The sequence below is a fragment of the Doryrhamphus excisus genome, chromosome 1 (assembly GCF_030265055.1).
Source record: "Doryrhamphus excisus isolate RoL2022-K1 chromosome 1, RoL_Dexc_1.0, whole genome shotgun sequence".
Lineage (NCBI taxonomy): Eukaryota > Metazoa > Chordata > Actinopteri > Syngnathiformes > Syngnathidae > Doryrhamphus > Doryrhamphus excisus.
This window is the reverse complement of record NC_080466.1, coordinates 32,517,075-32,530,184: the sequence shown is the minus strand read 5'-3', so window position 1 is coordinate 32,530,184 and position 13,110 is coordinate 32,517,075. Positions and strand designations below refer to the sequence as shown.

The window sequence follows — 13,110 nt, the reverse complement described above, 5'->3', positions numbered from 1 at the left end:
GCGCAGCATCACAGTTGGAAGTAGGTCTTCATGTTTCACCGTGTCTGACTGTGTACGTTCCTGGAGCTTACTCAATGGAGAAATACTTCCACTGTCCTCCTGTACACTACATGATGCCGTCACACACCAGAGAGGGCGCCATTGAGTGACATGCCATGCAGCATGGATTCCTTCAGTGGTCACCATACTTTTTGAGTCCAAGATGCCTGGTCTCGGCTGTGAACCCACAAGTCTACCCTCCCCCCAACCAGGATTGTGTGTGGGTTTATGTGTGTGTATTATATCAGGGCTGCAACAACAAATCAATAAAATTGATTTAAAAAATCAACAAAAGTTGCAACAACAAATTGAATTTTCGATTAGTAGTGTCGTACAATTTATTCGTCAGTCACCACGCCACAGAGCTGTTTACTTCACCTACAGAGGCAGACCTTTGTCAATGCCTGCTGACCGAAATACAGTTTTTAAAAAATTCCACCTCCAGAACGAGCTGAAGCGAGCGAGGTGGAGTCAGAGCAGAGGTGGTATTTTCAAAGGAAAAGTAAATTCAACAAATCAAACATGGAGAAACCAGGTTGAGCAAAGTCTTCAAAAGTGTGGGAGCACAAAAACAAAGCTTTGCAAAGTGATACGACGTGGCACCCGGACCATAATACAGCACCTTAAACGGAAACATGCTTGGATGAGGCGAGCTCAACAGCAAGTTAAGTCACTACTTGGTTTTAAAGTGAGGAAATGTAACGTTAGTCTCCTACCAACTAAGCCATGCCACGCCTGTCAAATCAGCAGAGTTCAGTAATGCCATCCATCTTCTATGCCTCTTATCCTCACTAGGGTCGCGGGTATGCTGGAGCCTATCCCATCCATCTTTGGGCGAGAGGCAGAGTACACCCTGGACTGGTCGCCAGCCAATCACAGGCAGTAATGGAAAATGTCAAATGTCATTTAAATTGTCCAATCAATTTCTTCAATCGGAAAATGTTCATAGAAAATATGAAATGACACTCAATTGATAGCACACTTGTCCCAAATGAGCTGAACAATTTGATTTGAATTTGACTGAAGTGCTGGCTTGAAGTCAGATGGTTGCAATCACAAGTCAAAGTTCCATCCATTCTATTTTCTATGCCGCTTATCCTCATTAGGGTAAACAGTATAAACCGACATGAGGTATGAAACAGTAGTGCAAATTAGCATGGGTAAAGTGAAATGAACAGACATGAGGTATATGAAACATATAGACAAACAACCATTCACACTCACATTCAAAATCCACACAGAGATGCCCAAGCGGAGAAATCAAACCCAGGTCTTCCCGATCTCCTGACTGTGTGGCCAACATGCGAACCACTCAGCGGGCACAAGTTATCCAACAGAATTGACTGTTTTCAGTTTAACCATCGACAGGTGGCGGTGGCGGTGATTGGTGGTGGTGATTGCATACTGCTACTCCAATTGTGGCAATGTAGTAAAAGTTGTATAGTGCAGCCGGAATAGTATTTGGATCCAGACCCAGAGGTGGTGGCTCAATTCCCAATTTCAGCTCAAACTACCAATTTACTCTAACTTTTTTGCATATTTCCCCAGCATTTCAAGTCCAGCTTCGACTTCCGGACATCTCCTGTGATTCATTATGAATTGTGATTTTTGAAACTTTTCAAAACATTTCAGATTTGCGACAGCTTTTCAGGATTCACGTGCAATTTCTGCTGACATATTAAGACTAATGGATTGAGTACTCATGCAAGGACTATTGTGGCATGCAAACACTGGCTGAGTTAATATTTCATATTGGGTTTTTTTTTTTTATTACTGATGCTCGGCTCAAAAAGTGGTCAAATGTAGTGTATTCTATCCTGGGCCGTTGACAGCTTTGACTGGGCTCGGTACTAAATCATCTGAGTGCTCCCCCGCCACACACCAGTTCTGCCCCCCCCCCCCATGCCTGGGCCCGGGACACTATACCCCTTTGCCCCCCCCACCCCTGTCAACGGCCCTGATTCCATCGTCTGAAAATGTATATCTTTCATCAGGGAATACTAGTTAATCAGTGTGATATCTCAAAGTAGCCTCTCTAGTCCCACACGCATTATTTTTGCTCATATCCACTGGGTTCGAAATGGTGACACCATCTTCGAAAGACTTGCACAGTGAAACAGTGGCTCGTGTATAGCAGATTTTAAGATGAAAGTCTGGACATAACTGTTAAAAAAGTTACCATGGTGATATAGCTGCTTTTAAAGAGAGCTAGAATTGTTGACCAGGCAAGCCCAGCTTTACACTCAACACACCTCTCACCCAAAAGACATATACTGTAATAACTGAATGATAAAGTACATCATAAATATTCATTATGACAACAAACATGTATTACCGTTCTGTCCTATTAGTGAGCGTCAATCATTAGACTGCAGCAGACGTTTGGCATGTTAAATCCTTTAATCAGCACTAAGTCCAATAGGTCCTTAAGGGCTTAAAAAGCACTACAGCGTTGTGCACTTTCACACCAGAGCTAAGAGATATTTTTAGTTGTGTTGTAATTAGCCTATAAGCCGCCCAACTTAATGACTACATTTGTCTGGTGCCATCATTAAGGTTTGCTTCCTTCATTAGCAAAACATATAGCAGGACTTCAATGCAGTTCAAGATGGGTGCAAGTGACACAAGGACAGAAGCATTCATCATGACACACAACAAAGGTATCACCTGTGGCGGAACCAGAAATGTTTCATTGGAGTGGCCAAGGTTATATATTTTGATATATACACATACCTGAGGGGGGGTATCTCAAAGTAAACATAGTGAGACAAATTGACAGGAACTGACCAAAGTAATCGTGGAAAACTTACCTTGTTGGGTACAGCGACGACACAAAATAGGTAGCTCTCTTCCGCTTCCTCACTTAAATTCTGTGCGGCCTTGAAAAGCGTCCAAGCGGAAACTGTGATTAGGCTGAAGTAGTGTTCTGCACCACAGAGACACGTTTGTCAAAATATTGTCCAGCAGACGTCAGGGTGGCCACTAGGGTGGGGCAGGGAGGGCCCAGGCAACTTGCCCGCCATCTCATACCTCCGCCACTGGTTATCATTAATACCATCTCAACAATGTGTTGGCTTGATCGTTTATTAAAACACTCTGGAGATAAATAAGCTCATAATCAGTCAATCTCTAAATCCATCAGCCAATCAAAGTGTACTGTATTTCTTCCGTGATCATAGCGAGCACAAGACAGTGAGAAGACGCAAGTATGTCACGAACAGTTCACTACTAGTGCACGGGCCTGCATACTTGAACACCCGCTGCTCTCAAGTCGATTTAACGTTCCTTTACGGTGCCTTCATACACCCTCGGATATTTCAGTGTCAGTCAGTGTACGTGCTTTGGTAGGGAAAGCTGTGGGTTGTTTTTATTTCGGATCTGCAAGTCCTGTACTTCCGTGTTGTGTTCCTGCCAAGAGGAAGCCTGGAGTTGGGCGACGTCTTGGTCTGTCTTGTGGCCATATCCAGACGCAATTGCTTGGTGAACGTCTCCGGCGAGTGCCAGCCTCGCGGTGTGTGGACGTTAGCTTGAGAGGCTAATCGTTCACCGCTCAGCGGGCGGCTTCTCTTTCCTGCCGGACCTGGGTGACTTGTAGCCTTACGGGGTCAACACAGTGCCCTGTGTGCTGGTGTGGAATGACAATCGGCTGTCCTTAGGACAGGAAGACGCCATTCCGATGCCGAGTGAAGGGAAGCAATGGAGGCTAACTAGCTACCAACCCAACAACTAACTGCCGCATTCAAACGACACCATGCCAGCAGGTAAGATGCGTAGGTGGACGGAAGGCAGACTTTCTATCGGGTACATAGCCTCGAACCTGACAGTTTTAAATCACTGATCAGCTGCTTTACCTCCCGACAAAACACAGCAAATGCTGGTGTTGCGTTCGCGGACCCCACTGCAGTGTGTGTTTACTTTGAAAATGTGAATTACACATTTTAGTCTACTTTGACAGCAACACGGACGTTTATTAAGTCTAATAAATACAGCTAGCATCTCACCAGTTAATACAGCTGCCTGGTCACTGCTAATTACCTCTTCATGAAATATTAGTGCTTAGTCAACTTTAGTTGCTGCTTAGACCTTATTATGAAGCGGAAATGGACATGATTTAAAGTTGATGAAGACACATTAGTCTTAAGGAAAGATGCAAGAATTTTGTCTTACTAACACTTATCACTCAGACCTCCATCAACATTCAACAAATTCCTGCCATCTCAGGGTGTAATGATACAGCTATACATAATTCGATTTTTTTGGTTTGGTCCAAAGGCCTACCGATATCCCACATTGTACACATCAACTCATTCAATCCCAGCCATTTTCAAAAATAATGTAATCTCCGGCTGCACGGCGGACGAGTGGTTAGCACGCATGTATCACAGCTCAGAGACCCAAGTCAAATTCCACCCTCTGCCATCTCTGTGTGGAGTTTGCATGTTCTCCACGTGCATGCGTAGGTTTCCTCCCCCATTCCAAAAACGTTAATTGGCCACTCCAAATTGTCCATAGGTATGAATGTGAGTGTGAATGCTTGTTTGTCTATATGTGCCCTGTGATTGGCTGGCCACCAGTCCAGGGTGTACCCCACTTCTCACTCAAAGACAGCTGGGATAGGCTCCAGCACCCCCGCCATCCTCGTGATAAACGGTAGAAAATGAATGAATGAATTTCATCTCCAAAAGGGGGGCGCTAGAAAAAAAGTTTGGGAACCACTGAGTTGGACTCTCATCTTTCATCAGAAAAGAATCTTTGTTTCTACTTGTCTCCGTTATTTAGTAATCGGCAGTAGAACAAAGATAAGTTTCAGCAAAATCTCAACAAAAAAATTGCGTAAAATAGCTTTTTGTGTCACTTTGACACTAATTTTGCTGTATATATTTAGCCAAAATTTATAAACAAATATGCCACAACACAAAACATGTTGTTTTACATGAAAATAACAATTTATTTACAAATATAACACAATGAACTATTAACAATTTTCCCATTTGGAACTGAACTGTGAGTGTGTGTGTGTGTGTGTGTGTGTGTGTGCATGCGTTAAAAAAAAAAAATTCCCCTCAGTGTGTGGTCTCTTCAACACTACAAGACTACACTTCCTGGTTCAGCCAGCGTTTTTACAAAAGGCACCTTATGGACATTTTTTTTGGCTTAAAATCGCACCAAACGTGATCTTCTTTATTGTGGAGCTCTGTCATCACCCATTTTAGGTCGCAATGTTTCTGCATGTTTAGCCTGTTTAGGGCGGGTTCTGCTCCCCCCCACCCCACCACTGCAGAACTTGTGGGTGACCTCTTTTTGTAAGATGTTTGTCTGTGACCCAATACGTGTATAGTAGATTATTTAGTGGTATCGCATACTTGTAAATATGTTTGACTTAGAGTGACTGAGATTTCCAGAAAAATAGACTTCTTTTCTGAGAAAAAATAATAATAACTTAATAATTTTGCAGTGCCGTGAATGCTGAGTAGTTAATATGTGGGGATTCACTGTACAATATAAGCTATATTTTCAAAATAAAGGAAGTGTGCATGTGTGTGGCAAATTGATGCAGCCTTGACTTGCACACTTTTATGAGCCACTGAGACAGGAAGTAGACGGACTGATGATATTAATAATCAGCTGTGTGTGCATGTGTGTGTGCCGCTCTCACTTGCAGTGTGTTGTGGTCTAGAGGCTCTCATTATCCTCAAAGTGTTAACCACCTCAATTAAGTCATTATGTAGGGCGCCACCGCCATGTGAGCACTGAGGGGATGGCTAGAAAGTGCTAATAAATGGCTTAATGGAAGCAGCAAGGCCTGCTGGGAAGTATTGGTGCCATCATTGTGTTTGGACCTTTTCGTTTTCCTAACAGGTCACCTAACGGGCAGCTATAAGTTTGGGATCCTCGCTGAAGTAGATCAAACAAACAACGGCGATGATGTATGGCCTGCTTTGCAGTCGCGTACTATTTGTTCACTCCTCTTTGTGCTGGCCTTCATGTGTAGCTAGCTGCACCATAATGCCGCACTTTGGGAAGGCTTGAATGCACTTTGACCTGGCAAGGTTCCACTGCTGTCTGGCTGCCGTGCTCCAATTAATGCAGCATTTTGGCCCGCCCCTTGCCTCAGAGAGGAGGGACTCCGAGGAAGGGTGACACATCTTTTTAACATTTTCAGGCACATGGCAATATACTGAGGTCAGCAAAATTATCACATTCATTTTCATTTATTGTGTGATTAATTAATGAAGTTATTATCGTCCCAGGCCTAGTGCTTACGAGACATTCATCCATCCATTTCCGGCGACATACACCCTTGAGCGGTCGCCAGCCAATCGCACGGTGCTCACGAGACATGTTTTTCTAAATGAGAAATCTTTTCATGTTTTAATCTTGCGAGATCTTGTGACACAAAATTTTGTGACACCCCTACTGAATAATGCTGTGTACACTATGTACTTACCAGTCTTAAAAGACTTAAAACGTCAACTACACAAACATGCCAACTGAGACACAGTCAGCTTTCCTTGTTAGCATGCCTTGTTAGCATCACACATAGCCTGCTTGTGTGTGCGTGCATGTGTGTGTCACTGCATTCTTCCTAGTCATGTTTACATCACAGTCCATTACTCGCATAAACCAGATGCACACACACATGCACTTTGCTATGCACATGAATGTTCAAAATCGTCACGCTCAGTCTACGTAATTACACTCAATCAGGATGATTAAAATAACACACATGCCATTAGATGTGTGTGTGTGTAGCGTGTTTAGTGTGGGGTGGTGGGCTGCTGGGCTGTTGGTGGTGGTCCAATAGGTTCTGAGGGTGTTGGAGCATTTTAGTGGTTTGGACTGTGCAGCACTGCAGCATCACCTGCAGTGTGTTTGCGGAGGGGAAGCAAGGTCAGACAGTGAGTGGGCGTGTGAGGGGGGAGAGAGAGAGAGAGAAACAGAGTGAGAAAGAAGACGTCCATGTCCACCTGACAGGCCAGCCGACGCATCATCTCCTGAAACATGGATTCAGAGAACAACGAGTCTGGTAGGAGGCTAGTTTTGTGATGTGGACGTGTGTGCGTATGTGTTGTGTTTGTGTGTTGTTGAGCACTGAGATGTGCGGTGTGCTAAAGAAGCCAGCATTTGATCATCCATTGATCTGCTCATGTCTGAACCATCCGGCCCTCTTGTCTTCAATGTCCAATCAGCTGCGAGCATTCTCGAGGCACACAGGCATGTGGACCAATGGGAGCGAGGGCAAAGATTTGATGAGGTCAGAGCAGGTGATGGACTCTCCCCTTCATGACCACCATAATGATTTTTGGAGCGTCTTTTGCTAGTTACAATACTAACATGTTTATTCTCCTGTGCAGTCCTCCAGTAAGTGCTGGCAGGTGAGCGTGAAGGACGCGTGTGAGTGAGCGTGGTCGTGTTCGTGCTGCGGGCCAACAGATGTTTGATTGGCAGCAAGCCTGAAGCGTTAGAGGACATTGAGCTTGTCTTTCATGCTCTGTTAAGTCCCACTGCTGTGCTGTTCTCTCTCTCTCTCTCTCTCTCTCTCTCTCTCCTCTCTCACACACACACACACACACACACACACACACACACACACACACACACACACACACGCATGGCTGAATGTCCAAACTTCCTTTTGAGGCAGTGAAAAGAGGGCCCTCTGCATATTCTAAAAATAAAATTCATTATATATGTTATTAGATATTACACTAGTCTGCTTTGTCATCTATAACAGTAACAAAATATAAACGGTGGATGTTTTTTTGGATAGTTAGCATGCAGGCATAGCCAAAAACATACATGTATAGAATTCAAACATATCAGGCTAATTTGTACAGCCACATCTTTTGGAATTCATATATTTTTGGCCATGACTGTCTATTCAACATTGACCTGCATTAGATTTCTAACATCTTCCGTGTATAAAATGTATCAAAAATGGCGAGACAGTTCCACCTCCTGTGTAACCTTTTCTTTAACTATATACATATAACATATTAGCATAAAAATACTTGTCAAATATCAAAATTGTCCTTTGATTTTTCAATATGCAATATTTTTCAATATGTGGTGTCTCCTACATCCTGTGCAGCTCAGTCCTCTGACTGTGCCATTCAAGGGAAACTGCACTTTTTTTTTTTTTAATTTGCCCATTATTCACCGTTTTTGAGTGAAAAAATCATGTTTATTTTTTAACATAGAAATTTGATATTTAGAGGTTATCACATGGTTTGTCTGGTATCAGGCCAGGTATCATGCCCCCAAGTGTCAGTATCAGAACTGGCTGATTCTAGCACGCGGGGGCATGATACTGGGCCTGATACCAGACAAACCATGTGATGATCTTGTTATCACATACTATTTAATCATGAGCTTATTATCACGTACTTTCGTTTTTCCATCATGTAACGTGCCAGAGAGTTGAATTTTGATTTGAGAGAATCAGGCTCGTATTCATTCCCATTTTCTTTTCTGATTGATGAAATAATGTAGCGACCCTGACGTGTTCATGTTGACATGTTGTGCTCTTGAGTGTCTTTCTACTAGTCTTCGTTCGTTCTTGCAGTTGCAGTCGCCCTTGGTTTTCCGACTTGTATTTGCATTTTTAGTTTTTTCGATCATTTCAAGAGTGTCCTCCTCATTAATGGTGATAAAACGTTCCATTTCTAATATTCTGTTTGCTATTTTCCCTATTTGTCTTTCGCCGGGAGTGTCAACCGCTGACATGGGCACAGACGGCAGCAAAACAAACGCTCGTGCGCTGTTCTCTGATTGGTTGTTTCATGGGCACGATACCAGAGCAGCGCGCTCTGAGTGGACAGCTACGGGGGCTGATACTGACATGGTTAAACTCTATAGTTTATCAGTATCACTGCCCTGGGCTTTGACACAGTATCATTTCAGCCTTTTCCCGTATCATTCATGGGCGGTTTCTAGGGTACAGGGCCAATTAACACTGTAGTATGTGATAACATTTTATATCTTCATATTATGATACAACCCAAAAATATTGTGATACCGTAATATCCTAAGGTCCATATTGTCCAACCCTAATTCCTAATACAGCCTTCCTTTCTTTTCATCCTTCCTCCTAAGATGGCTCCTTTCTTTTTTGACATCCTTCATCTGTTTTCATCCCTTTTTCTCATCCTCACTCCTTCATCATGGCTGCTATCGTTCTCCTCGTCTTTCACAATGGCTTGAATTGACTGGTAGAATGTTTTGTGCTGCATTTTGCTTGGATGTTTTTCTTGGGGCTGCATGGCGACTCTGATGGCTTTCGCTTCCCATCAAACTGATGATACAGCCAGTTGAAAGGGAGGCCCACTTGAGTGCACATCATTGGACTGATCATGATTAGGGCATTGTAGGCCCCCTCCATCTGGGATTTCAGGCTGCTCACTTTCCCTGTTTTTCCTGTCTTCCCCAGCATTAGTATTTAGATGAGACACTGCTTTACTGCCCTCAGTAACTCCCACAGTCAGTCTCCATCTTTAGATCTTAATTCCACTGGAACGTCATCCTCAAGGTGAAAAGCTTCCTGTGAAATGATTCTCCATCAGCTATCTCATCTCATCTAAGATAACATTAAAGCCCTGTGATATGTCAACGGTGACAATGTTGCACATTGTGGACTATGTGGGACTATGTGGGACTATGTGGGACTATGTGGGACTATGTGGGACTATGTGGGACTATGTGGGACTATGTGGGACTATGTGGGACTATGTGGGACTATGTGGGACTATGTGGTCCAGTCACATGTCCAAGTGGCTTTTTTTCCTTCAAAGGCAACAAAAGTCAAAGTAGGATGATAGCCAATCAGAGGCAGTGATGTAGTCAGTGAGACGCCTGAGTGTGTGTGTGTTCATGCATGTGTGTGTGTCTTGTTTAGGAGGGACTCAAACGTTGAATGCAATATTTACATAAAAACAGAAGACCTCAGCTGGTGTGTCAACTCACCACCACTTGGATTGATTTTCAGTTCACTTCCTGTGTATCGGGGGTATCTCCACGGCAACCACAAGACGTCCATCTTTCATCTTCATATTTCAAAGTATTTGTCCTGCTTGTCTTGTCGGTCCGCCAACAGTCCGTTCGCTTGAAGCTCAGCAGTGTGAAGAACCAGTTATTGTTGTCCTGTTGGTGAGAGCAGGTGTCCATTGACTCTTCTTTCTGTGTCTCGGTGTAACCTGAGCTTGCGAGGAGCAGCTCACGTTGCTGCCCTGCAGCATCCGCTTCTGAAAGGAAACATGAAAGTTGACCCAAGAGCTGCCGCAGGTTATGTTGTTAAAGAACCTGTGAGCATGTCGTTTTTTCCTCACTTAGTCGGACGGTGAGGCAGTGAGGACACATCTTCTTTAGTGGGTCGCTGGAAGCCATGTCGTCTTTTTGCATCAACTTCCAACATGGCGTTCTGAGGACGTATAGACAGGTTCCTTGCACCGAGGAGCGCAGAACCTTCACTTACAGCCCAACCCCAAACAGGCGAGCACTGAATTCTGGTAGGTTCAAAATTGTTGAGAATGGTTCTCCTGGTATTCACTACTTGTGGAATTTATTTAACTTGGTTTTTAGGCAGCTGTGTGACTCACTGATATGGTGAGTTTGCACATTTATCAGTGAAGACTCCCAAAGAGCACTAAATTATTGTATAAACATTAGCGTTTGTTATCATCACAGTCAGCACGAGCAGTGACTAATCACAATGTATCTGTGGACATGATGGAAAGATGTGTTTGTTTGATCACGATCAACTGTGTTCTTTTATTATGATGTCACATGCTTGTGTCACACTAGAGGGCTTCTAATGATTCTGGTTCTAGAAAAATATGCAAACATACCAGAAGATTTCAATTTCCAATCCGATACCTGACTTGTGATATCTGTCGACACCATCCATTTTCTATGGCACTTGTGCCTCACTAGGGTTTTAGGGGTATGCTGGAGCCTATCCCAGCTGCCATTGGGCCAATGTCAGTGGACACCCTGGAGTCAGCCATGGTCTGGCATGATAAATTGTCTTCCATTCTGTGTGGAAGTGGTAAAGTTTGGCCATCTTTCCTTGTCCTTCTTCCCCACTTAGTTTCATACCCTTTCCTAACTTTAGAATACATAAATTGAAGGCTAACTAGTAGACATAGACTTTGCGCTGTCTCTACCTGCCCATTCCTCTTTCCAGTGTCTTGCATTCAAATGTAAACACCCAGTTCCCTCAACTTTTATCCTGGTTTACCGCCCTCCCAAACCGAACCCAACCTTTATTCCCGAGATGCATGACCTCCTCACCACTCTCTGTGCAACAACAGGGAATATAATCATATTGGGTGATTTTAATATCCATATTGATAACCACTCTTCCTATTCTGCTGCTGAATTCATGAATCTTCTTGATTGCCTCAACCTCACTCAACATGTTAATCAGCAATCTTAAGTGGATGATCTGGGTGCGTCTGACCATAAGGCCATATCAGTGGAGCTTCCTTGTTGTTTACCTAACTGTCCAAGTCCACGTGCCTCGTCCGGAGCAGCCGAGCAGAGGGGACAGTGCACCCATCACGAGAAACCCAAACTCCATCCTTGTTTTTATTACCGCTCTATGGCAGCCACAAAATGTTTCTCCTCTTGTGCTGCTCACAACCCTAATCTAATTATGCCAACCTTGAAAACATACCTCAATCTCTAAAACACTCAACTGCAATTCAACTCAACTGAATTGTAGCAAGCTACTGCCTGCATTTCCTGTGGAGATAAGATCACCCCCTTTTGCATTTCATTCATTTTTCCTACAACTGGGCATTTTACAGCCTCAAAATGTCCTTATCCTGTTTTCTTGTTGCAATTTTCTATCCTACTCTCTCCACTGTACCAACTCTTAATGTAACACACGCCACCCATCCAGCGCTCTTAGAACTCCCCTTAGTTCAACTAAAAGGTCTACCAAAGAAAAAAAAAAAAAACTTGTGTGAGAGCGATGAACGACTCCTGCGACTTTGGCATCGACACCAGTGCAGCAGAAAACTTGCACATGGGCTGAGCGTTGACCAAGGCTCGAAAAGTGGTCAGCTCACCATTATTGGCAACAAATAAGCAGCTGACCAATGCTGCATACGCCAATTGGGAGCCATGAGCCCTTGTGACTGCATGATGTTCCATGACAGTAAAATTAACAGCTGATGCAGAGAGTGAGAAGAAAACACACTAGATTATTATGGAAGCAAAGATGCTTGATGTCCTAAAATCACATTGGATTGAGGACAACTATCAAACACATCGTCACCATTCCTAATAATTCAAAATACAATGTAATGAGTCACTGAGAATTGTAAACAAGTGCAGGGTCCTAAGCCATGCGGACCACTTAGAGAAGAGAAGACTACCAGGCTCATCCGCCGTCTCCGGGGTCAAGGCTGCCCAATAGATGTTGACACAATGATCACTTTATGGAGTATTGTCCAATGCCACCGTGACCTTTGAACCCAGTTGCCTGTAGTCCATTGGGAAACGTGACCTGGAGCTATCTTGGTTCACATAAGATGCTTGCCCCTTGACAGTTGCTGGTGTGGTCAGCGGAAGTGCGGAGGAAACCCCAGTGAAGCCCACAAATGGGACTTTTCCTGTGCTAGCTTACCCTGTGTGGAAAAAGTGATTCTGTGATCTGTTAAAACATAACTAACTCAGATAAATTGAGATCAATCAGTCGAGAAACTGTTATAAAACCATTTGGGACTTTGGAACTGCAGTAAACCACAATGAGCGCAATTATAAATAAATAAATTATATATTGTGACGCTCAAGGGTCTTTTAAAGTAGAGAACAGCTTTTATTTCAAAAGTAAAGAAAAAGCTTGCTTTTTACACCATACATAGCACACATTCCCGTTTCACTGGGTGACCGCTAGGCATAACAGTTTAAGTCATGGTGTGACAACAAGAAATCCCAAAAACATCACATACCAACGCAACAGACGAATAAAAGCACTCTCACTAGCTGAGCAGACCAAGAATGAACAACTATGCAACTTTAACTACAAACTGACCAACTATTTACATCGACGGTGCCGCAAAGCAC

At 43.5% G+C, this 13,110-nt stretch overlaps 1 protein-coding gene across 6 annotated transcripts in view; it reads left to right on the top strand.

The window, feature by feature from the left end:
• The first annotated feature begins 3,296 nt into the window (after positions 1-3,296).
• Positions 3,297-13,110, top strand: part of efr3a (EFR3 homolog A (S. cerevisiae)) — a 34,552-nt gene continuing 24,738 nt past the window's right edge. For 2 of the 6 annotated variants that reach the window (XM_058075296.1, XM_058074950.1), the window contains exon 1: positions 4,678-7,066. In XM_058075296.1, coding sequence (XP_057931279.1) covers positions 7,042-7,066 — 25 coding nt within the window. In that variant the 5' untranslated portion in view covers positions 4,678-7,041. Of the gene's footprint in view, positions 3,801-4,677; positions 7,067-9,789; positions 10,545-13,110 lie in introns of those variants that run through there. The other 4 variants (XM_058075031.1, XM_058075210.1, XM_058074867.1 and 1 more) reach the window with 4 other exon arrangements.